Below are 26,489 nucleotides of genomic sequence, written 5' to 3'. Positions count from 1 at the left end.
AAATGCCTACCTTTAACCTGCACAATGAATTGATTCTGCACATGAGACATGAAGGCTTTCCCTCCTGTCTGCGATCCAGATACTTTATAAGTAAAAAAAATCCAACTAGAACAGGAGACATTCAGGAGATTTCACACATGGAAAGAACTTCAAGGTAACCAACCATCTTCCCAGATAAGGAAAATGAGACAGAGAAAGTAAGCAGTCCACATGTTGTGGGAAAAGAAGTATTTTCCTCCCTTTGGCTAGAAAGTAGTACTAAGTATATCTGGGGCTCAAAAACTTAACAGTGACCACATACCACAAATCAAATGTGTTTTAAACTTACCCTTTTGGATATTATAAGCATTTTTGCCCTCAAAAGCTTATAATATTTTTGGTATTTACAAAATTCTTAAGGATAAATGAGAAGAGAGGGGGAAAAAAGAGAGGTTTTACAAAGGAAACAAGAGTGACCAGGGTCTTTGGAGCGAGACTGGGCAGCTTTGAAAAGAGACTTCTGTTCAGCTAAGTGACCAGAGTAAAAAGACTTCAACATATTTCTTCTTTTATTTAGTTAGTATCCATACATTTCCTATTCCAAAATATTTATGCAGCAGCTAAAAGCCACTTTAGGGTTTTAAAAAGTTAATGCATACATTATTGAAGAGCAATTAAAAACCATTAGCCATAAAAAAATATCCAAAGGTTAAAAAAAATTAGTAAAAGTGGGCTGATACATTTACAAAAAAATCTGTAGATTTTCAAAACTCTGAGTCCAGTCCACCAGGGTCAAGGGCAGCAGGAAAAGAAAGGTCTGTTTTCTCCTTTGATTTGGAAGTCACATCACCACTTAAGGGGCAGGAACATCTATCTCTCCATGCAGTAAGTCCAATTTATCCTTCAGAGGTTTGGGATTACCACTAATTCTGTTGCTGACTAATTATAAAGTTGAAGCAGTAATTAACATTTCAAAAAGGGAACAGCACCATTGTGTACTATAAAGGAGATCTACCTTCTTACTACTCTGAGGGACCTTCTGGTTCTTGGTCGGGAAGTAATGCAGGGAAGGTAAAGGTGGAGGCCTTCTGTCACAGGACTGGCTCGGGTCAGGTATTTGACGCCTTGGCATCTGTGTCGGTGTCTGTGTGGAGCCGCAGGGGCCATTCCAAGAGGCATATGGGCCCAGGGCACCTGAACTGAACCCACCCATGAATATTAGGAAGAGCCATAGGGAGAAAGGCTATAGGGTGCGTTGAGGTTTCACTGTGTCCCCCAGAAAGATACGTTAAAGTCCTAACCCCTGGCACCTATAAATGTGACCTTATGGAGAAACAGAGTCTCTGCAGATGTAATCAAGTTAAGATGAGGTCATCAGTGTGCGTGTTGATCTGACTGGTATCCTTATAAGAGGAAAATGTCATGGGAAGACAGAAACACGCTGGGAGAACACCATGTGATGACAGAAGCAGACCTGGGGGATACAGTGCAAATCAAGAAGCACCAGGAGCACTGCCAGGGGCCAGAGAAGGCCAGCAAGAGCTCCCCCTAGAGTCTCAGAAGGAGCCTGGCCCTGCTGACAACCTTATTTTGGACTTCCAGCTTCCAGAACTGTGAGATAGTGCATTCTTGTTATTTAAAGCCACTAGTTTGGGGCCCTTTCTATGGCAGCCTTGGAAACTACTACAGGGCAGGAGAGAGTCAGTGGGCTGAGAGGAGTGCTTGGTGGGGGAGGGAGGTAGTCACGGAAGAGCACTGAGTGCAGGTGAGAGACCCAGGCCCGGGGCACAGGAGGGTGCGTCCTGTACTGGAGGGCGATGGTTTCATCTCCTCCTTCTATTAGCGCTGCTCTGCGCTCCTAAGAGGCGCTAAGCAGCTGGCCCATCCACACTGGAGAAGAGAGAGGCTCGAAAGGAGCCATGCAGCCCAGGCTCCTGACTCCCACTCCACAAACCCTGGAATAGTGGCTCCAGCACGGTGCAGTGCCACTTCTGTCACCACACTTAACACAACACTGATTAGGAGACACAGCATCACATTACACGAAGGAAGAAAAATGCTGCCAATAATAATTATAAGATAGGAATGCAGCATAATCAAATGTCAAAATAACCTAGAGATGTTTTCTCTGAACATATGTACTCTGATTTATCAATGTCATCCCATTAAAATTAATTTTAAAAAATAATAATAGCCTGACCTGTGGTGGCACAGTGGATAAAGCATCGACCTGGAAATGCTGAGGTCGCCGGTTCGAAACCCTGGGCTTGCCTGGTCAAGGCACATATGGGAGTTGATGCTTCCTGCTCCTCCCCCCTTCTCTCTCTCTGTCTCTCTCTCTCCTCTCTCTCTCTCTCTCTCTCTCTCTGTCTCTCCCTCTCCTCTCTAAAATGAATAAATAAAAAATTAAAAATAATAATAATTATAAGATGTGATTATTGTACAATATACAATGCCGATTTCAAACACAGTCCAATAAAAATTATATCAAAATAGATGAAATATGGGGGTAAAAAACCAAAATGGTTTTGGGAAAAGGCCAGCAAGCCAGGGTAAGCAGATCTCTTTCCCGCAGAACTGCTGCAGCCTGTATCACTGGTGTCTGTCATAATGTTGGTTTTCCCAAATGAGTCCAGTTCTGAGCCTTTTTCTGAAGAGTGGTTAATGGAGACAAATGGTAGATTACTAGAGTACCTGGGTCACACTCTGAGACCCGCAACCTGGAAATGGTTTGGGAAAGAGTGAGGGAGAGCATCCCCTGCTGACGCTGGTCTTAGGATGGGAAGCTGGCGGAGGGCGGGGTCGGAGGAGAGGGAAGGCCTCTCCTCCTCGAGTGTGTTGGCCCTGGGCCAGTCACACAGAATCGGGTGCCCTGAAGACATCTGGTATTCTTCTGAGCTCTTCCAAATAAAGGGGGAGCCATGCTCACCCACCTCACCTCCCCTTCTCTGGGCTGGCAGCAGGCACAGCCAGGCTTCTCCTGTGGGACTCCAGAACTCTGTTAGCTAATCCTGGAAAGGCTAAAATGCTCCCAGATGTGACCGCCATCCAGGGCTGGAAAAAGCAGTAGTGAACTACAAAGCCAGAGACATACGAACACAACACAGAGCACACAACAGTCCAGTCACTCTCATGGCCTGAATCTCTCTGGTATCATTAAAACATGACACTGCAGCCTGACCAGGCAGTGGTGCAATGGATAGAGCATTGAACTGGGACGCAGAGGACCCAGGTTCAAAACACCGATGTTGCCAGCATGAGCACAGGGTTGCTGGCTTAAATGTGACATGACCCCAAGGTCACTGGCTTAAGCAAGAGGTTGCTGGATGGCACATATGAGAAAGCAATCAATGAACAACTAAGGTGCCACAACAAAGAACTCATGCTTCTCATCTCTCTCCCTTCCTGTCTGTCTGTCTCTCTGTCTCTCTCTCTTGCAAAAAAAAAAAAAAAAAGACACTGCAGGTAACCAAGACCTCAAGGGAAACCAAAGGGTGGAAGTGGAGATGTTAAATAGTCAAGAACCACCAGAGGTACAAATGAAAACAAGTGTGCACGAAGCACAGCCCACTGGAGGCACAGAGCAAATGGAGCACACACCTCTCCTTAGCATCTGAATCTTTCCAGACTTCTAAAGGCCAGCTGCAGTTTTTCTGACATCTATTTTGCAGGCTGCATACTAGAAGCCCCAAATCTCAGCCTTCCACGAGCCTCCAGAGCAGGGAGTGAGGGCCGTAGTCTCAGGGTGTGTACAACCCCAAGAAAAACTTGACTTCCTGCTCCCCCTCTCTCGTATGCAGGTGAACCCCAGCCTACAGCCCAGAACACAGCTCAGAGCAGGATTCCCACCCAAGCCGGGGCAGGCAGAGCACTTACCCCTGCAAACTACTAACTGCAGGCTGGATGGACAGAACAGCCTCCACTGAGTGGCCAAGCTGCTCTCTCAGCCTTACTCTGCCAAGTGCAGGGGCTGAGCCCAACTCCCCACTGTGGGGCATGGGCCACACAGATGGGATAATATTTTTCCTCAACTCTATCTCCCCTCGCCATTTCTCAGCTTTGGGGCTACCTTAATTTATCACCTATGAACGCTGTTCAGATGGGAACCTGAATCTCCCCTGAGTCTGAAACGCACCTGGTCACTAGGATTGCTGCCTGATGACCTCATGGAGAGAGTCTCCTAAAATGAACTCTTCATTTTTTCCTGGAGCCTTTCATGTGCTGGAGAAGCATTTCTAAGATCTTAACAGCATCTGTAAGATCCATAAACACTACTCTTTCTTATCACAAGCCACTAGTCAGGACAATGAGAACAGGACAGCCTTGTCCAATCCTGGAATTCCTAGTGCCTGATTCACGGTAGGTGTTCAGTAAACCTATGCTGGTAGATGAATGGATGATGGATGGATGGAAGGGTGGATGGGTGGGTGGGTGGATGGATGGGTGGGTGGGTGGATGGATGGGTGGGTGGGTGGGTGGATGGATGGATGGATGGAAGAATGGATGGATGGAAGGATGGGTGGGTGGGTGGGTGGATGGATGGATGGATGGATGGATGGAAGAATGGAAGGATGGAAGGATGGGTGGGTGGGTGGGTGGGTGGGTGGATGGATGGATGGATGGATGGATGGATGGATGGATGGAAGGGTGGGTGGGTGGGTGGGTGGGTGGGTGGGTGGATGGATGGATGGAAGGATGGGTGGGTGGGTGGGTGGGTGGGTGGATGGATGGATGGATGGATGGATGGATGGATGGATGGATGGAAGGGTGAGTGGGTGGGTAGATGGGTGGGTGGATGGAAGAATGGAAGGATGGAAGGATGGGTGGGTGGGTGGGTGGGTGGGTGGGTGGATGGATGGATGGATGGATGGATGGATGGATGGATGGAAGAATGGAAGGATGGAAGGATGGGTGGGTGGGTGGGTGGGTGGGTGGATGGATGGATGGATGGAAGAATGGAAGGATGGAAGGATGGGTGGGTGGGTGGGTGGGTGGGTGGGTGGGTGGGTGGATGGATGGATGGATGGATGGATGGATGGATGGATGGATGGATGGAAGAATGGAAGGATGGAAGGATGGGTGGGTGGGTGGGTGGGTGGGTGGGTGGGTGGGTGGGTGGGTGGATGGATGGATGGATGGATGGATGGATGGACGGACGGGTAGACAGATGGACAGGAGAACAGATGGATGAAGTGGTAAATGAATAAGTGGATGAGTGAGTGAACAAATAAACGAAAGCTGGAAGAATGTTTTCCCAGAGCATTCAGCCCTTGCAGCCAATCTCTGGATGCTCACCTGAACCATCAGGGATGGACCTTACAAACGTTGGCAACATCTTGATTGTGGCTGTTGGGTTAAAATCCCCAGAAAGACCATTCCTCATCTCGCTCTTGAAACGAGTCATGATATCTAGCAGAGTTTCATCGGAGAGTCGCATGGCATAGAGATACTTGTCAATCTGGAGAAAGGAGGAGAAGGAAGGAAAGTGAGACCAAGGTTGAGGAAGGTTATTTCAGTTCAAGTTTGGCTGGGAGAGAACACGGCAGGTTAGGTGCTCACCTGCCTCAAACAAGCCAGCTCCCACATCACCCCTGCTGGCACATCACGAGATGGGAAATCATGCAAACGCCACCAACCATGTCACTCAGAGCAGGTTGGCAATGTTCTGAACCCTAGTTCCTTCCCTGTAAAATTAACCAATTATCTCCAAGGTCCCTTTCAAATCTTGAATATTACGTGGAAGCTGCCCTTTGACCCCCAAGAACTTGCCAGAGGCACCTTAAGCCTCCACACAACTCCTCCTCTCTATGACAAGTGGCTAGCCCCGGCATGGCCAACATACAGCCCACGGGCCAGATACAGCCCGCGTAATGAGTTTATGTGGCCTGCGATTAAATTTTTAATATTCTCCACTACTTTAAAATCTCAGCTACTCAGAAGTGGAAGCATCTTTAATGATTGGAAATCGAGATATTTAAGAAGATAGTGATACGTGGAAAAGAATTCCGCGTGTGACTAATCTAGGGTTAACTTCCTATAATTGGTCAAATGGATTTGCAATACTTTTTTTTTTTTTTTTTTTAAATCCAATATAAAGATTTACAACTTTTGTACTCGTCTGTACTCGATATGAACTGTTTGACGATTAGCGGCGATGTGAAACCCTCATTCTTTTAGGCGGAGTTTGCCAGTGCACACCCAAGATCAAATAATTGGTTATTTTTGTGGTCAAGTGTGCTGAATCAAGTGGCATTGTAGCATAGACAATAGGTGCAGTTGATAACTGAAAACGTGTCCAGGCTGTTCGTAAAACAAAATAATTGTTTTATTTCCCTTCAAGCTCATTCTATTAATTAAATATTGTTTTGATTGATTGCGATACAGTTTGGATATTTATACGTATGTAATTATATTTTTATTAAAATAATACTGCATATTAAAATTTTTCTACTCACATTTATTCATAAACAAATTACATAATAAAATTTTGTTTACTTAAATAAATCGTTTTTGTATTTAACATTTTTAAATTTTAATATTTCGTTCGGCCCATGAAAAAAGTTTTCTTTCTAATCTGGCCCAGGGGCAAAAACTGTTGGCCATGCCTGGCCTAGCCTATCCTCACATGAATGGCAGTGCTACAGAGCTTAAGAATGAGAGCTCCAGGACCAGCAACCTGGGGTCTAAATCCCAGCCCCATCACTTAACAGGTGAAAAACTGAAAAACTGGGATGATAAATAGAACCTAGCCTGGCCTCTGGTGGCGCAGTGGATAGAGCGTCAACCTTGAATACTGAGAGGTTGCTGGTTCGAAACCCTTAAGCTCCTGGGTTGTCACTGGTTGTTCTTCCTTTACAGTCTCTTCCCACTTATTCTCTCAAAAAGTATTTATTGGGCATATACTATCTGCCTGGCTTTGGGCTAGATACCTATCTTCCTGGCACCTGTCCTTGTGGAGTTCACCAGAAGTCATCTGAGTTACCATTCAATTTTTTTGCCACTCCTCGACTTAGGAAGTCCTGATTATCACATGCATGGATTACTGATTTCTGATTACTCATTAGTTCACTGTAATAGTTTTCCATCTTCAATCTTCCAACTAAGCCTTATACCACTGCCACATTTGCCTTCTTACACTGCAGTCCTGGTAATTCGTTCCCTGCTCAAAGCCTTGCCGTGCCTCCCCACGTCCGAGGCACCAGTGCTCTCCAGGTGTGGCCCCGTGCCTGCTGAAACCCAGCCACAACACTGCTACCACTCCTGGCTAGGTGCTGGGCTTTCCTCCAAAATGCCCTTCCTTCTCTTCCCAGGTATCCAGATCTCAGCTACTCTTCCATGTTCAGGTCAAACTTCACCTCCTCCTGCAGACGTCCGAGTCCCTCAGGCTAGAGAGGACCCCTCCCTCAACACTGATGTCTCCCCAAATCTAGCCTGGATCAGCTTTCTGCACCTGTCACCTCGACAGTGCTCCATTCACCTTGACTTCCCACTGCCTCGCACACAGCAGGTTCCTGTGGAACAGAGATTTATGACCCCGTGAGGCTGAAAAAACCCTGACACTGATTTGCTCCTGAGAATGGCCTCTCGTGCTCACTTTCAGGGTGGCTGGAAGTGTCCTGACTCAAGGACACAGACTCCCTGGTCCTAGGTCATTTCAGCATATTTTGCTCCCAGTCAGCCTTTCTGTTTTGTCTCCTTACCTAGTGCTCCCCCAGGCCAGCCCCTGCCTGCTCCTGATGACCAAGGCATTGGCTGACGTCCCCCAGCACCCTCTGTGGCCAAAGACAATCCTGCCCCCACCACCATCTCTTCTACTGCAACACCTCTGCCTTTCCCCTTCGTGGCAAAGCAATTCAAAGAAGGGCATCAGAAACCACCGAGAGCTGAGACAGAAATGACCAGAATCACTGCCCCATGGTGACACATGCTCTGTTCTACCCCCCAGGTTGGCAGCAGTGGACCAGCAGCCCCTGCCACCACGGCACCCACATTCTGGTGAGGGGGAGGAGCTCAGATACAAGTGAGTGGCCACAGGAGCACATGGAGGTCTACTGAGCGCAAGCCAGAGAAGGCTACTGGAAAGGGGCTGTCAGAGTAAACCCAGGCACAAGCAAGAGCATGAGTGAAGGCCAGAGGCAAAGGAGGGTGGTTTGTGCAATAGACAGAAATAAACTCCATATGGGTTAAGCACACGTGTAAGTGAAGCAACTACAAAGACTTCCAGAGCTAAACCGTGCAGGGCTTTATACGCCACGTGAACTTAGACCGACCCCAGAGCATGGCGAGCCTTGGGATGACACTAATGAGTAGTCACCGGTGAGATCTGGGTTTAGAAAAGCTCAGGCGGCCCTGGCCGGTTGGCTCAGCGGTAGAGCGTCGGCCTGGAATGCGGGGGACCCAGGTTCGATTCCCGGCCAGGGCACATAGGAGAAGCGCCCATCTGCTTCTCCACCACCCCCCCTTCCTCTCTGTCTCTCTCTTCCCCTCCCGCAGCCAAGGCTCCATTGGAGCAAAGATGGCCCGGGCGCTGGGGATGGCTCCTTGGCCTCTGCCCCAGGCGCTAGAGTGGCTCTGGTCGCGCCAGAGCGACGCCCCGGAGGGGCAGAGCATCGCCCCCTGGTGGGCAGAGCATCGCCCCTGGTGGGCGTACCAGGTGGATCCCAGTCGGGCGCATGCAGGAGTCTGTCTGACTGTCTCTCCCCGTTTCCAGCTTCAGAAAAATACAAAAAAAAAAAAAAAGCTCAGGCTGGGTACTGGGTCAAGTCCGTGCAATAACAGTCACACTGCCACTCCAGCAACTGACATGTTTTGACTCCTCGCCCTACATTACAATTATCTGTTTATTGACATTTCCATGTTCTCTGATGATGTGTGAGTTCCCCAGGCGAAGGAGATAGGTCAAATAGACCTCTGGGGAATTCACCCAGTTCCCTGGTACAAAATAAGAATTCAATTAATATTGGATGCTGGAATAATACTTTGTCATTATATTGTGGTTTACAAATGATTTCACATCCAGTATGTCATTAACCGTCAAAATGACCTTGTCAAGGAGACATTCTTTTTTTTTTTATGCTTTTATTTATTATTTATTTATTTTTTTACAGAGACAGAGAGAGAGTCAGAGAGAGGGATAGACAGGGACAGACAGACATGAACAAAGAGATAAGAAGCATCAATCATTAGTTTTTCGTTGCACATTGCAACACCTTAGTTGTTCATTGATTGTTTTCTCATATGTGCCTTGACCACGGGTCTTCAGTCGACTGAGTAACCCCTTGCTCAAGCCAACGACCTTGGGTTGAAGTTGATGAGCATTTGCTCAAACCAGATGAGCCCGCGCTCAAGCTGGTGACCTCGGGGTCTTGAACCTGGGTCCTCTGCATCCCAGTCTGACGCTCTATCCACAGCGCCACCGCCTGGTCAGGCAAGGAGACATTCTTAATCCCCATTTTTCAGATGCAGAAACTGAGACTCCAAGAAGCTAACTGACTAGTTAGAAGCACACAGCCAAGAGTCAGGTCTGACATCTGCAAGTCTAATTCTATCCTTACAATCATACCCAGCCCTGAGGAAAGGCCAGGCCCCTGCTCTATAGGGGGCAGGCCCATTTGGGTTTTCCAGTGGGACAGGGAGAAGCTTCTAGAAAAGGCAGGGCTCTCCATTACTCCACACCCATCCTGCCTCCGAACTCAAGGTGTATGTAGCTCAGCACAGGGACACTGAGCTGAGAACCCCAACATTTTAGGACAGTCAAGCCAAACCCAAATACAGCCTAGAAGCTCAAACGAGAAAGCAGGCTGGGAACAGAGAAAAACCTGCCTTACAAGTGTCTATGGAGGGAGGGTGCACCTCCTCTAGTTCAGAGGGCAGCATATGAATCACCATATGAACCATCATATGGTATCAGCCCTCTCCAAAGAACTGGGGAAATGGGACCAAAAAGAAGGTATAAGTTAGGGCAGAGCCGGCACTGAACTTGTGGCCTCCTGGATCTCATGTGCATGAGGATAAGCCAAGGGGAGCCCTTCCCACTGGTCCATGGGAGCTCAGGAGGGAACCCTGAACCAGCGGAGACCGTGGGGCTGGGGCTGGCCAGGAACCCACCACCCTGCACATCTCAAGGGGCCTCTTTCCCCTCATTCAGACTCTTCCCGGGCTGCTGTCCACCTGGGAAGTAGGCTGAGAATGAGTGGTGGTAGAAAAAGGTGGAAAAGAAGGGTGTTCGCAAAACCACTCCTGCCCGTCTGCTTCGGAACTCGGTGTGGCTGCGCTTCTAAGAAACCCAGTAACAGAGCTGCTGCTCCTCACAGAAGGCAGGGCCAGACATCCAGGAGGGGTGAGATGACAGAGGATGCAGACCTGGAAAAAGACAACCTCTGGTCTTCGGCAGTTTGGCACAGTCTGTGGCCCTTTCTACTATTTCCGCCCCTTTCCTACCGCATCTCCACCTCTCCCCCTCTCCTCTCTCACATTTCCTCTTTCACAGTCCTTCCTCTTCTCTAGGCCTAGGGATGCTCCCTCCATTCCGCTGCTGCTTCACTGCTCTGGCCAAACATCGGTGCCCAGACAGTTCCTCCTGTGCCTTCAACCCCCAGCTCTACACTCTGGTGACCAGAGGAACAGCGCAGCACCTCCTCTAGCTGCTTCGAGCTGCAAGCCCCACCCTTCAGAATGCTATAAAATGTGTGTCCTAGGACAGAGGGGCCCAGGAGTCTGCAGCCACCGGGTGCTCACTCTAGCACACAAGCGTGCAGGACACTAGTTGGGCTGGGAAGGAAATGGGAAGGTGCCAGGGCCCAGACACCACAAGCCAAGCAGAGTCCAGACTGACAAAGAGACCTGTCCAGCCTCCAGAGCACTTTCCACCTGAAGGGAAGAGCCCTTCTCATGAGGGCAAGAGCCAAGTCGGCCGCACAGGGTGGGCACTCTTGCCCAAACACTATGCAGGTACTTGTCCTGGTCTGTCCTTGCGGACCAAGAGGCCCTGGAAACTCTCAGCAGCTCCAGAGGCTGGCCCACGGCAGAAGCAGCTCAGCAGATGTCAGAAGGGAGACCTCCAAGTCCCCTGGCCCACAGCCTTTGACTAATGAACAAACCCAGTGGCTCCGCACTGAGCTAAACTCAAACATTTCTGTGCTTGACCCAAGTACCCCTCCTGCTCCCAACAGCAAACAGAAAATCAATTCAAGACCAGACATGCCCAAGTGAACAAGCAGGAGGTGACCCAGGCATTTTGACCTGCTGTAGAAGGGGGTGCAGCATGGAAAATTTTCACTCCCTCTCTCGTCCTCTCCCGTGAGGATCAAGAATGAGGCAAAGCAACAGGAGTGACCGAGGTGCTCAGTGCACCTTGAAAACAAACTTTGCAAAAAGGAAACCAGGGTGTCAAAAGTGAAAGGTTAAGAAGGACTCTTGCTTAAGGGCAGAGATTTCAACATCAGATTCACTTCTCTTTCCTAGACTGACTCAGGAGAGTACGGGTCCTGGGGCATTAACATTACTTTTATAATATTTCCCACCTGCAGAAGGTTCTTTGTTGTTGTTTATACACAGGACTTTTACATACATCAGCCTATTTGGATGTCTTAGAAAGAGATGAGATGAGCCCACAGATCCCAGATGCTAGGGATGAAACAGGTGCTTAATATGTTAGTTCCCTTTAGTTCTCCCAGCACAACAACCCTGTGAAGTAGGCAAGAAAGATATTATGTACATTTTATAGTAGAGGAGATTGAGACCCATGACTCACGAAAAGTCACAGGGTTTATACCATATTCCCCCATATATAAGATGCACCCTTTTCCAAAAAATTTGGGGTCTAAAAACTGGGTGTGTCTCATTCAGTGGTTGTGGCATTTCAAATGCCATAGATGGAACTGAGGACGAGGCAATATATGAAGACAGTGATTCGTCATCAGACACAGATGAGGATCAGCTAATGGATGGGAGTTTTGACAGTGATGAGGAGTTGTATGAATTTTATGATGAATAAAACTTGAGTTCAATAACTTTATGTAATACATTTTTTTCAAATTTCAGGCCCCAAAATTAAGGTGTGTCTTATATATTATACATGGGAGCATTTTATACATGGGGAATACAGTAAGTGGTAGCTGGTCTTCTACTTCTACGGTCTTCTAACCCCTCATTTTGGGCTTCTCCTTACACACTTTTATTCTTCCTCATGTGGTAAGAAGAACATGGAGCCACAGACAAAGACAACTGGGTTCAAATCCAAGACTGGCCAATTATTAACTGTGTGACTTTGGATAAGTTACATAACCTCTCTGAGTTTGCTTTCTTCACTTTTAAGATGAGGATAATAATACGTTCACCTCAGACAGCTTCTGGGAGAATTTTAATAATGTGCCAAAAACAAAGTAAGCATCAAATAATGTTGGAGGAAAGCCAAAGCACCACGTAACTTTCTGTTCCCATCCTGAGAAAGTGAAGGTCGAGACCAAGCACACATGACTGAAGGCAGTGGCACCCAGAGAAGGCTCAAGGTCGCAGTGCTTGGCCCTGCTGGAGCTTTCTGCAGGTCAGGAATCAGACAGCAGATGGTACGGTGTTATGTCTCAGAAAAGGCAAGAGAAATCTAATCAGTTTTGGAAAACTAAATAATAAAATTGTACACTGTATTCTGCTTGTTAGTTTCTCACACATGATGTCATGTTTCTGCTTAATAAATTGGATAGCTGATCTCTCTAAGGCACCTCAGTCCTGGAGAGATTGGGGTCCTCCACTTGCAGTACTGTTGCTGCCTCATTCCTTTGCGGCTCCTCTTCATGAAATTCTGAATACCAACAACAAAATATCATTTCCCACCTACCATGTAAATGATCAAATGGAAGGCACTCCCTCCTGTCTAACCAACATAAGCATGAGTACCTAACTCCTACCTAAATACCTAGAAAAGTGCATTGGTTACCAAATGTTACTGACCCATTATGTAGAAGAGAACACTAACAGTAGGTTCTAGCATTTGCCTGCCTGCAACCAGGGCAGATGAAAATTCTGGTAAAATTCTTCTGAAATATTTACAATGTTTTATTTTTTAAAACTATCAGTAAGTTATAGTAAAAGAGTAATAACACATTATTAAAAGATATTCAAACAACACATAAATGTATGAAAGTAAAAAGTATGAGTTCTTCCCCCTGCTAATAGCTTTATGTTCTTGGTTGGTTTTCCTACCTAAACACTCATACATACAGAGCTTGGTTTATCTCATTTTACAAAAATGGAATCCTATCATAAACACTTGCTTTTCTGAACCCTTAACTCCACCTTCCTATTTCCTCTGGGAACTGCCTGTAACAGCCATACTTAGATTTCCTCGGGACCCTGCCTGCTCCAACGGCAGGGCACGGAGAGGCAATGGAGACACCTGCGTTTGACCCTGGCTTGGTCATCCCGCAGGCACCTCGGCCTTTCATCCACAGGGTGAGTGTGTTCATAACTGTGATAAATAAAAGCTTCTCTACTTCACACAGCACTTTCACATGCTGGTCCTTAAACTATCCTGTCCCGAGAAGTGGGGCAGGTGTCATCACTTGCAACGCCTCAAGGAAAAATCAGGGGCCAGAGAGGTTCTCCGGCTGCCAGGGTAACTCGCTGGACAGCAAGAGGACCAGAGCGGTCACAAGTTCCCTGACTCCTGGGCCTGTGTTCCTTCCTCTTCTTGCTCAGCTTCAGGGAGAACCGAAGCAGAGGGCCTCCTGGAGCAAGGAGATATGGGGACAGAGGTAGCACTAATGTCACTGCTCCGTTACTCCAGAACAGCACGGCCTCCCTGCAGAAAGCACGCCACTGCAATCTGAGTTCCTGGGGCCTCATTCATCCTGCACCAGCTACAAGCTGTCTGACCTATTCGCTTTCCCCTTTCACACAAGCCTGGGAAGGAAGTTCAAAAGCCATAGAGTCCAAAGGTTCTGGTCCAATGAGACCCTCTGCGGTGATGTGTGCTGCTCAACCCTCCTCCTGCCCCTTGGCAGGGTCCCAGCCCATTTCCTGCCTGTCCATGGCTACTTGGGCTGCCCATCTCCACCTCACAGCGGCAGGTGGGAACCAGAGGAACCCAAGTTCCTGTCCTACTCTGACCTGACCCTGCACCTGGCCACAGGGAGGGAGGTGGCCACAGGGGAGACACTTAGCCTTTGTGGCTGCAGGAACCTGCTTCTCCCAGCTCACTGCTGCCCTCCCTCAGGCAGCCCGGGCCCTGACAGTGGTTTTTTACCCCCCTCCCAGGTCTTTCCCCATAGATCAGTGTCCACTCTGTTGGCTTGGCCTCTCCATACCCCATGCCAGCTGTCGCCCAAAGCCCGTCTCCAAACTCACCTCCTCCAAAGGGCAGGCCATGCTCTGCCCCCCCCAACACCGGCTGCTCCCCTCCTCAGCATCCCCTCAGCCGCTGGTGCCACTACGTAGGAATCAATTTGCCCTGGTGGACATGTCGCAGAGTGAGAATCTTTCCCGGGCACTGCAGCAGAAAAGGCATGGTCTGTGCCTCCACTAGACCCTGAGTGCCAGGGGTGCAGGGGCCATGCCTTCCAGAACCGTTGTGTCCCACCAGAGCCTGCGGCGTGGCTTCTCGGCGAGGCTGGGCGGCTGCTCGGCTGGGCGGGAAGGCCTCTGAGGACGCCTCGCCTGGGAGTCTCAGAGGGTTTGCGGGCTCAGATAAGGCCGGAGGCTCCTGTTCCCTGAATGGCCCAGCCCTTCTCCAGCACCAGCCCCTCACTTTGGCCTCGTGGTGACCTGTGTGGGGCCAACGGCCTCTCCCTGAGGGACAGAATGTTCCAGGCAGTCTGTAACCACCCCTTCCTCTCACAACATCTGCATCTCGAGGCCTAGAGGGCAGAGCCCTATCAGGGACCCAGCGCCCTATCCGGATTCTCAATCCGCTACTTGGGCCTCCCAGAGCCCGCCAAACACCTGACAGTCACCACAGGAAGTGTGTCTGGGAAAACAAACTCCACTGTAGAGGCTCCCAAGTGAAAGATGTGGGGGTGAACATCCCTGAAGCAGAAAGGGCCCCTCCAGCATGTTAGAGCACTGCGAGGGGGGCCTCTCACCCCAGTCTCCTTTTCAAGTCCAGACAGTTCTTGGTGCCTTCTCTGTCATTTCATTTATGCTTCTGAGCTGTTAGTTCTGTTTCATCATTAAGCACCAGGGATTGCTTGTATAACACTTCTTTTTACTCCCAACAAACGAAGAGGATCCCCACCCGTGACACCGAAACGGAGGCCCAGGAACCCAGATGGACCAGTAAGCCCGAGCAGGCCCATGCTGGGCACTGCGACTGCCCTGATCCAATCTGCACACGTGCACGGTGGGCACTACTGACTGCACCTCACAGGAGCCTGTGACTGCACAACCAAGCAGAGGGCCCGAGCACCCAGCAACCAGGGCGGCTCCAGCTTAAGACTCCAAACTCCCCTTGCCAGGAGGACCATGGGGGCTTTGAGGTCATGCCCAAGGTCCTCTTAGTGACCTTGGCACCCACTAATAGGTGTTTCCTGATTGGTGAGAGAGATCAAAGCTGTTGCCCAGAACAACACCTAAACTGTCACACTGAACTAGCTAAAAATAAAGGAGGCACCAGGTCCCTCAAGAGGAACGGAACAGCCCTGGAATGCGGCAGGGCAAGAACAACAGGCTTCATTCTGGGCATTGATGGTGCAGGCCCAAGGCCAGCCTCCAGACTCACTGTTCCCAACGTCCCAGGTACCTCTAGATGAGAAGGGAGGGAGATGGAAGTGTAGACAGTTTTGCTTTCACTATGAGACAACAGACCCTAATGCCATGAGTTGCAAATACTACAGGATGGGAGCACACCTGTCTAGAAACCCAAAGACCTCGGGCCTCCTCTAGTACACTGTCTCCTTCTCTTACCTTGAGCAAGTCACTTTCACCTGTTCTTCCATTAGGAAACAGCAATAATGACAACTGCCCCCTTGCCCACACCTATGGCACAGGAGCTCCATGACACTGGATTCCTCAGAACATAGGCTTTCCAGAAACCCGTGGTGGCCAAGGCAGAATTGTACCCAGCATCACTGCCCCCGCTCAGAGCCCCGCCACCCACCCTCTGTTATTCCAGAAGCTGCACTCCCCAGCTCTGCCTCTCAAAGTGCCCACAGGTGTGTTCTGGGGGAGCCACCATCGGGACACCCGGCACGTGCCCAGTTCCGTACACTCTGCAAGTGTTTCTGCATCCATTCTCTAGCTGGATAAGTGGGCAGATAGTGAGGCAGGACTCACTTATCCCATCTGACAGGTAAGTGAACTGAGGCAAGAGCTTGATGCCCACCGAACAACACTGCCAAGGTAGAGGGATCCTTTAGAAGTGATGGATTCCAGCCTCCTGGTTGTTCAGAGGGGCAGACCGAGGACCAAGGAACCCAGGAACCCACCGCTTTAAATGCAGAGTTCTTCTGTCCAAATTTCTGAGCCATAAAATACACTGCCTAGCAGAGCACTGTCTAATGGGGATATAACTCAAGCCATATGTGCAATTTTAAATTTTCTAGTAACCACACTTTTTAAAAAACAAGTGAAATTAATTTTAGTAACATTTATTTAACCCAACATATCCAAGATATTATTCCCACATGTAATCAATATTTTAAAAATTATTATTATTTTTTTTTTATTTTTATTTATTTTTTATTTTTCTGAAGCTGGAAACGGAGAGACAGTCAGACAGACTCCCGCATGTGCCCAACTTAAAAATTATTAATGCGCTATTTTATACTTAATAGCACACCTCAAATCAGAATCACAGCATTTCAAGTGTTCAATAGCCACATGTGGCCAGTGGCTACTGTCCTGGACAATACAGCTCTATCCAGTCATGTCATCATTATGGAAGTGGGTAATGAATGATCTCTACTGGGCGACCACTACAATGCACTGCTTTGGAAGTCGGAAGCCCTGGTTCTGCATGCAGGGTGAGAGCTACACACTAGGGTCAGAGTGACCTGTGTCCCCATCCCAGCCCGACTGCTTTCTGGCCATCAAGATCATGTCAATTATACTTTCTGAAGCTCACCTGCCCAACATGTAAGATGCAGGAAGAAATACCTACATCCAAGCTTGCTGCAAAGACTCAACTAAATAAAGTAAATATTTTGTAAATAGAGCAGAACTCTGCAAAGATGAGGTGGTGTCATTATTACAACAGTGGCCTGATTCTCCTATTCCACTCACCCCACCCACCAGGGAGAGTCTCAGAAGGCACCAAGGTCCATCAGAGAAATGAATCAGACTGAATAAAGGCTGAAAGCAAACCCCATGTGTCAAACGAGAAAATCAGCTGCTTACCGCATGTCCAGGCAAAGGCTGGGAGAGGATGCTAGGAGTGAGGACCACTGAGAGCATTAGGAGGTCTACTTGCAGGTTAAGTACTGCCCTCCCTGGAAGGCAATGTTTAATGCAATGTTTAAATGCAAACAAGGATGGGGGAGGTAGACAAGTGGAAAGGGTACAAGAAGAAATATGAAAACCAGAAAAAAATCCCTAACATTTCACTGTAAATGACTTTATTGGGCCACCTTCCCCAGTAGAAGGAGCTGGTCAACACCGCGCAGCTGAGTGGTGGAGTGCTAGGCGGGTGGGGACTGGCAGCCACAAGCCAGTGTGCTAGTGTTGGGAGGCTGGGGAGGAAGAAGACATGGAGTCAAGGCCTCTGGAGGGTCCTGTACCCAGCTCTGCCCCCCCCCCCCAGCTCTTCTTCTTCTTAGAGCTGTTTCCCTAACAGCAAAATGAGAGAACAGGACTCTGAGTCAGGGGACCTGGTAGTGTTCTTGTCACTATCATTTATAAGCTATGTGGTCAAATTGACTAGTCACTTCACCACGTGGGGGCCTCAGTTTCCTCACTTCTAAATGGAGACAATGCCTTCCTCAAGGTGGATAAAAGCAGGGCTCTCCTAGAATTCCACTCCTATGCATATACCCAAGAAAAGTGAAAGCACAGGTCCAGCCTGACCTGTGGTGGCGCAGTGGATAAAATGTCGACCTGGAACACTGAGGTTGCTGGTTGGAAACCCCAGGCTTGCCTGGTCAAGGCACATAGGGGAGTTGATGCTTCCTGCTCCTCCCCCCATCTCTCTCCCCTCTCTAAAATGAATAAATCTAAAAAGAAAAAGAAAGCACAGGTCCACACCGAAAAAATGTGTACACAAATGTTCACAGCATCATTATTCACAACAGCCCCAAAGTGGAAACAACACAAATGTCCATTAACTGACAAATGCACAAGAAAATGTGGTATATTAATACAGCCAAATATTATCCAGCAATAAAAGAGAATGATGTAATGATATATGAAGCAAGGATGAACCTTGAAAACATTATAATTAGTGGAAAGAGCCACGTATTGTATGATTGCATTTATAAGAAATGTCCAGACAAGGCAAATCCATTAAAAAAAAAAAAAAAGCAGATTAGTAGATGTCGAGGGCTGGATGGAGAGAGGGATGGGGGTTTCTTTTGAGAGTGATGAAATTGTTCTGGAATTAGATGATGGTGATGATTGCACACTCTTGTGAATGTACTAGAAGCCACTGAATTGTACATTTTAAAATGGTCAATCTTATGGCATGTAAATTATATCTCAATTAAAAAAATAAAAGCGGGGACTCTGCTATCAAACTTGGGTCTGAAAGCTGGCTGGCTTTTCTGTGTACTGAGTCCTCATCCAAAAGTGGAGATCATAACAGCACCCACCTCACAGGGGCGTTGTGGGGACGTGATGCCTTTAGCATGAACCTGGCAGTAAACGTGACAGGCATTACATGTTAGTTTCGATGAGTGTTATTACTACTAGTGATTAAATAAGGCCTACGAGAGGAAAGAAACAGACCCCTAGGCAGCATTCCGTGAGCCCTTCCCCCTGAAGTACCTTCCAGGTCCCAGCGTCTACGGGCCTGGAATCCAGCCTGGAATCAGATGAACGTGATCTGACATTTTCTGCCTCACATAGAAGTGGACCTCTCTCCTTGGCTTGTTTACAAAGGACTGATTTGCCAACTTTACATTTCAGCCTCCCCTGCTGCAGGGGCACAACCACCCTCTCCTCTCTGGATGGCAGAGGCTGGGCTGTGGGCCTGAGTTCTAACAGCCCTGGGCACGCGTAAGGGACTGATAAGCCATCCAGCCCTGCCCGGGTTGGATCCACCCAGGAAGAGAGAGGGTGTGTGGGCAAAAGCATACCTGTGTGTTTTAATTCCCAGAAAAGTTTAACAGATTCATGCCAGGTCACACGGGGCCACAGAGAGTCCTCATAAGCCTTTCTGCATCCCCTCCCTCCTCGGGACAGTGCAAACATTTCCGCAGCAGCAGCAGTCAATGGGCTGGCGCTGCTCACAATGAGTGCTGTCAACTTCATTCAGGAATACTTTGCAACGAGGGCTCTGCTTGATAAGAAATGGCTTGTTTTAAGCTAAGCTTGAATGCTATGATGGGAAAGAATATAACTAAAAAGCAGCAGAGTCTTTAAAAAATTATCAAACTTCTTTAAAAGTGTGACTGTACCAAGGGTTGGTGTAGAACAATAGGAGCCTGTACAAAGTATTAATGGGAAGCGTGACCACAGTGAACAGCAAGTTGATAAAATCTTGAAAATGAGAAGATGCACACACTCTTCCACCTAGTAATTCCAACCCTGGATACAAAACCCAGAGAAACTTGCATGTGTACTGAAGATGTGCATGAGACTGTAACTTGAAAAATTAAAAACCCAAAAGCCCATTAGAAGAACAGATATACTAACTGTGGTGTATTCACACAACATAAGAGCATATAGCAGCTTAAATCAATGGAATAGAGCTATATGAAAAAACATGGAAAAATCCCAAATATAGACTATTGGGCTAACAAAAGCAAGATGCAGAAGGATACATACAATATAGCATCTTTTACAGAAGAAATCATATAAAGTAACACTATACACTGCTTATAGATACATGATATATAATGAAAGTATAAAATCATGCATGGAAATGATAAACACCAAATTCAGGACAGAGGTCACCTCTGGACAGAGAAAGGAAATGGGACTGAAGATGGGCATAGAGGGCCTTCAGCCTTGGCCTGATCTCTACGTTGGTTAGAGCATCATCCCAATATGCAAATGGGGGTTCAATCCCCGGTCAGGGCACATACAGGAAAAGATCAATGTTTCTCTCTCCCTCTCTCACTAAAATCAATAAACAAAAATTTTAAAAAGATGGAGAAGGAGAAGAAAGAAAAGAAGAAAGAAGAAAGAAGAAGAAGAGGCTTCAGTTGTGCCTGTAATGTAATTAATTGTGTTTGTTAACTTCAATATTTTTACGCACCTCAATTATTTCATGATAAAAAAATTAACTCAGGTGTATACATATTAATACATATTCTACGACAAATCATTAAAAACAACAAAGGTGGGTTTTTCCAGAGGAAAAAAGCAGAGGGAGCAAGAATAGCCCTCTGGATCCTATTCCAGGTTTTCTTAAGACTTTGAGAAAGTCACTTATTTCCTCTGGAACTTCAGTCCCTGTTTCTAAATGGGGACTACAATCTCTGCCTTCTGTCTGCATCACACAAGGGAGACAGCAGGATGACCAGGGCAGGCGCCGCGAAGGGGAGGGGGCCGCCCTGGGACACACACGGGCAGTGCTTCAGGTCCTCACATACAGACACACACACACACACACATAACTGGTGTCTGATAAGACACCCATGAAGTGTCTCAAACCATTAAAAAGAGAGAAAGAAAAACTACATTTTAGTAAATATCCATTTGACTCTCCCTTACAAAGTTTATTTTCTTTTGTACATCTAGAGCCCGGTTTTAAGCAATTCAAGCTAGTAACTTCCTAACCAATATCTGACCACTGGTCCCTCTCTGGCATTGAATGCTTTGTATTTATCATAAGACAGCAAATAACTATTGATACTTCATGAGAACAGTGACCATTTCTACCAGGTTCATAGCTGTCCCCCCAGCCTAGCACAGTACTCTGCACATAATAAAGGACGTAAGCACTTTCTGAAGAAACAATTGAATTCTCATGATCTGATTCAATTGTAAACGTTTCGAATCAATAAGCAGGTGCCAGCAGTCCAGCCAAAACTACTTCCTGGGCGCGGAAGTATAGGGCTGCCTCTCCCCCAGCATCTCCCGGGGCCTCCTCAGGCATGCTCAGAGCTAACTCCAGGGGATAAATCTATCAGGACGGAATCCCTGACTGCAGTCACACATGGAGACGGTACAAGTGCCAAATCAGTCTTTTTGGGAGAAAGCTGCCCATGCCTTCCCCAGCAAACAGCAGGAGCGTGGGAGGACAGCACAGCATGACCAGATGTGAAAGTCCCTCATACCGACCCACTTTCCCACTTTATTCCTTCACGACAGTCCCAAATTATCAAACCAAATGAAGTGTTGGGGCTTCTCTTGGGGGAGAACTAGGAACATCCAAGGTAGAGAGGATGGGGATTATGAAATGACTATTCACTGAGGAGTGAGAGGCTCTTCCTGAATATTTGTATAATGCCATACCAAAGGTGCATGAGACATTGTTCATAATTTTCTAACACTCACCTCTCTCACCCGTGAGCAATAAGGGGCATTTTTTAATGCTTGCTTTTGCAGCTGGGACACATGGGTCTGAGGAAACAGACCCTGGTTAGCCCTTTAACTACTAAGCATATTCCCAAGCACTCTGAAGACTCCTGGGTTCTGGCCTTTGGGACTAATCACACCTGCAAATGGGGTTACTTACGGGTCGGGGGGGCATCCCACCCAGAGAAAACCCATTGGCATTTACTCACCATTCTGACAACCCTGGAGAAAATAAAGTCTAGTCTTTCTTTAGAGGCCAAGTTTCTGACCTTGCTGGACTCATCTTCCTTTCCTACACAGAGGACTATGCCATACTCCACCCTCCTTGCAGGCTAAACTGTGTGGAAGAAGCTGGTGAGATGAGAGGCAAGTTAAAAGTTACTAGGAAGTCAAATGGCACAGGCTCTAGGGGCAGAATTAGCAGCTGTCTGGGATTCTGATGAATGCAATCTTTCACACACACACATATGCCTCTTTTTCCTCCTAAAAGCACTAGAAGAGTGAAGGGGAAATAGTTATGTGTGCTTAGTTCAGTCTAATGCCAGCACCCCCATTTCACAGGATTTCATTAATCAATATTAAGCAGACACAGTCTGGAAAATGGAGCTCCACGCCGACAAGCCAGGCACTTGGCCTGTTTCAACCCAGAATGTATTTATGAAGTGGAATTACTAACATGCCTTACAGGCAATGGGGACAGACAAAATCACCTTTTCATCATCGCTTTTGTGTCCTGAGCAATCCCAGAAAACCTTCCCTGGCATCATTCCCATCTTCCCTCCTCCCAGCCCTAGGCCAGAGGGAAAGAAGATGGATAAGGGTTAGCAGGGAATGCCAGAGCTGCCTCTGGAGCCCCGGAGGCTGCCTAGGCTGAAGGCTGAATCATCATGGCTGCCCACACTGGCAGGTTTTGGGGGGACTGTTCTCACTAGGTCCCTGTCAGGTCATAGGTAGGGCCCAGCTCCCACAGGAAGAACAGGGTGTGGAGTCTTGCACCCCCACCCAGCTTTTCCCACAGTCACTGGTGGGTAGGAAGGGTTGGTCTCCAGTAAGTCCTGAGTCCCAAGAAAGCAGATGCAGTCCCCCAGCATGTGCACAAATGGGAGTGTGCTTAGGAGGCTCAGGCAGCTTCCTGGGAACCACTCCATGGATGGCAGTGCCACACGGCCCCAGAATGCAGGTCAGTGTTTGATCCCCGGGCAGGAATCCACACTCCCGCTGTAGGAAGCAGCATAAGAAGTCATTAGTGCAAGAAGGTCATGTTGTTTTTAAGACTCTCTTTGACTGCCTGACCAGGCAGTGGTGTAGTGGATAGAGCGTCGACCTGGGACGCTGAGGACCCAGGTTCAAAACCCCGAGGTTGTCGGCTTTGAGCTTGGGATCATAGACATGACCCCATGATCACTAGTTTGAAGCCCAGGATTGCTGGCTTGAGCCAAAGGTTGCCAGATTGAGCAAGGGGTCACTGGTTCAGCTGGAGTCCCCTAGTCAAGGCACATATGAGGAAGCAATCAATGAATAACTAAGGTGCCGCAACTATGAGATGATGTTTCTCCTCTCTCTCCCTTCCTGCCTATTTCTCACTCTCTTAAAAAACAAAAAAAATCTCCTTGACCAATAATATTATCTGGTGGAGCTTTGGCCTCAAGATCCTCTTCCAGCAAAGTTCTGAGGCCAGAGGAGAGCAGGGAGGGAATGTCACAATCCCAGTCCCAGAGGGGGAACCTCAGGATAGAATATAAGTCAAGCCACTGTGGGGAATGGAGGGTTCTGGGACAACACTAGACGCTGTATGTCCCACTGAGTGCAGTCCAAACCTCAACCCAATTCAGCCCTGGGGACTACACAGGTGGTGGTGGCTGTGGATGCTGCTGGCCTACAATATCACCTGAGAACCCACCCCGGGTCTGCTGTCTTGATCTACATAGGATACCATGTGCAGGGAGAGAGCAGTGAACTCATCCAGGCCTTAAATTCCCACTGTGAAAAAGGAAGAACATCACTGACACAACACCACTGAAGAAAACTCATGAAATGCACATATTGGCATGCACAGCTCCCTGGGATCAGGGGCCAGAAGAAAGCCCCAGGGTGCTCCACAAGGTAAGCATGAGTGCCATGGTTTGACTTCTCCAGAGTCATTGGCACTTATAGCCATGAGGGGCTATGGCAGATTCCCAATCCTGTCTCCTAACTACCCCACTCAGCACTGGGCCCAAGATCCAAGCAGCATCCCCAAGACCTTTGTCTCAGCATTTCCCCTTTAGCTGATTTCCAAGGGGAGGTGGTCAAGTTTCAGTGGAGAGGAGGAGACCTGGGTCACACCCTGGCTCTGCCTCTAAGTCACTGTGTGACCTTGATGAGGTCACCCTCATCAGGCCTGTTTCCTATTGTGCTAGAGGAAGAGGTTGTATTAGGAGGATAGGAAGAGATTGAACATCTGTGGTTTGTAGAACAAATAATCCAGACCTGTTGCTCCTGCCTCTCACCTGTAGGGTAGTACTTCCTTGTTTGAAATCTAAAGTGAGGCTGACTTGCTTGTCCATCCCAGCTTTCCCCAACAATAATGTCACCCATTCAGGGTGTGGGTGGGTCCCGAGGCTGTGCTAAACCTGATAAAATGGGCCTTTCCCTACAGCCTAGGCTGTTTCTTAAAAACATGGTGGCAAAGCATAAGGAAGAGACACATCTTTAAGACCTGCCAGCAGACAGTATTTTATGTTAGATGTCAAAGAGAGCAACACCTGGGTGATGCATCCACGAGTAAGTGCCCACAAGTCACAGCATGTGTCAAAGCCTCCATCCAACTCAAAAGACTAGTCTCTTATGTGAGAGCTCCCTGAACTGGCTGGAAATTACAACTTTAAGAGAGAGGTCACGTAGAGGAATAAAAAATTCCATTCAGACGTGCCTTTCCAGTCCTGAGGCCTATGAGCAAAGTTTCCGGTGGCTTCCGAGCCCCTCCGCGTTCCGGGAAGCCTAGCAAGTCACTAAGTTCTCAGATTAAGGAGCACCCGCAAAAGCTGGGAAAGCCGGGGTGAGTTTCTCCGGGGCACCCGAGGCCCTTCGCCGGGAACCCCAAATATGGGGTGCCTGGCCTCCAGCCAGCACCTAGCCTGCTGCGCGCTCACCTCCCCAGCATCTGTAATCACTCCTCCGCCCATAGTTCTCAGACCCTTCCAACCAGGCCACCTCCCCGCACAGCCCGGGGCCCCGTCGGACATGCACAATCCCTTTCAAGGACACTGCAGCAAGCAGCCCAGTCTCAGGGGTCTTCCCCCTCGAACGAACACACGGGCGCGCCCACACACACACACACACACACACACACACACACACGGTGACAATCCTTGAGAGAATCAAAGGGTGAAGCCTTTCCCCACCGTCCAACCAATGCTGGCCTGGGAAAGGCCGGGGGCGGGAGGATGGAGGCTGCGGCGGAAAGCGGATGCCAGAATGCAACGCAGAGGCCCGAGCGCTGGGCGGCGGCGCGGGCGGGGCTCACCTTTTTGACTTGGTCATCTTTCAGCTCGGTGAAGTAATAGGCCAGGAGCTGAGCGGCGATCATGCTGGCGGCTGGGGGCGCGAGGCGGCAGGCGTGGGGCCAGCGTCGATCCTCCGCAGCCTAGGCGAGCAGTGGTACTCGGGCTGCTGCTCGGCGGCTCCTCCTCCAACTCCCGCGGCTCCGCCCCCACGGCCCGGGGCGCGGCGGTGGCCTGCGCGCTCCCGCTCCCCGTCTCCGCGCTCCCGTCCCCGAGAGGTTGACAGCCGCCAGCCGTCCCACCTCCTCGGTGCCCATTGGCTGCCGCGCGCCTCTGCAGAGCCAGGCGGTGGCGTCCGGGCCGGGCCGGGGGCGCAGCGGGCACTCCCTCCCGCACCGGAAAAGGGGCGGGCGACGCTGAGAAATCCCCTCGGGCCCAGCATCTCCCTCGCACGTCCCCCACGTAGGGAGCCGGCGCAGGGGCGGGGGCTCACTCGGGCACGCACTGTCGCGCGTGGCGGCACCGTGGCCGGGTGGGGCGCCGCGAAGCGCGGGACGTGAGGAAGGCTCCGCCCGGCTCTGCCGGGATGAGCGGGCGAAACGGGCCTGCTGCGAGACGGCGCAGCCCAAGGGGCGGTCCCCTTCCTCGAAATTAGGGCTCGCCTCCGCGAGTTCCGTGTTCGGGGAGACGCCGGGAGGGGGCTGGCAAACGTAGCCGTGGAAAGTGAGCAGGGCCTGTGGCCGCGGAAGCGAGAGCCGGAGGCTGCGCCGTCCTCGCGCTCCGTCCCGGCGCCCGCCGCCTCTCACGGGCCCAAGGAGCCGAGCGCGGAGCCCTGCCTGGGGTCTCCTCGCGCCGTGTGTCACGCGGCCCCATCCCGCCCGCCCGGCTGCGGCGCTTCAGGCGGCCCGGCCTGATCTCTGGCTGGTGGATTTGTACTGAACCTAGAGCGACTCCCACACGCCCTCGCCGGAGTCACCGGTTCTGCCCCGGGGGTACACGCCTGCTGGGCGGGACATGGGCCGCAAGTCCCGGCCTCTGCCCATCCTTCAGGCCTCCTCTTCCTCTTGGGCACCCAGAGCCCCTGGAGTCAGGGAAACAGTTTAGCTGCCACTTTCTAGCTTCCCCAGAGGAATTTAGCCAAGCTGGGAGGCAACCCTGGAAATCCAGTCAGCTTCAAGTGAGGGAGGGGAGATTCGGAATCAAGGGTTTGTTCTAATACTAGGACTGATAGCAATCTTCAGATTCTTGAATTGTTTCTGTGTGAAGGACACCACCAGGGGCTTTGCTGACTTAGGAGATGACACATTGTGAGCTCAATTCAACAGATTCGAAATGTGAGGCTCAGGAAGGCCATGTGTCTCATGTGACTAGACAAACCGGAAGTTGTAGATCCAGGATTAGACCTTGGGTCTGTTTTCA

General features: G+C 49.3%; 1 protein-coding gene across 2 annotated transcripts in view; it reads right to left on the bottom strand.

Moving 5' to 3' along the window:
- The window catches only part of HK1 (hexokinase 1), a 68,267-nt gene extending 42,960 nt beyond the window's left edge, over positions 1-25,307 (bottom strand). Inside the window, exons 1-2 of one of the 2 annotated variants that reach the window (XM_066349875.1) lie at positions 25,094-25,307; positions 5,275-5,437 (exon numbers count right to left, since the gene is read on the bottom strand). In XM_066349875.1, coding sequence (XP_066205972.1) covers positions 5,275-5,437; positions 25,094-25,156 — 226 coding nt within the window. In that variant the 5' untranslated portion in view covers positions 25,157-25,307. Of the gene's footprint in view, positions 1-5,274; positions 5,438-14,322; positions 14,552-25,093 lie in introns of those variants that run through there. The other variant, XM_066349876.1, reaches the window with a different exon arrangement.
- Positions 25,308-26,489: the final 1,182 nt, after the last annotated feature.

This window comes from Saccopteryx leptura, chromosome 9 (assembly GCF_036850995.1).
Source record: "Saccopteryx leptura isolate mSacLep1 chromosome 9, mSacLep1_pri_phased_curated, whole genome shotgun sequence".
Lineage (NCBI taxonomy): Eukaryota > Metazoa > Chordata > Mammalia > Chiroptera > Emballonuridae > Saccopteryx > Saccopteryx leptura.
This window is presented reverse-complemented; position numbering and strand designations above follow the sequence as displayed.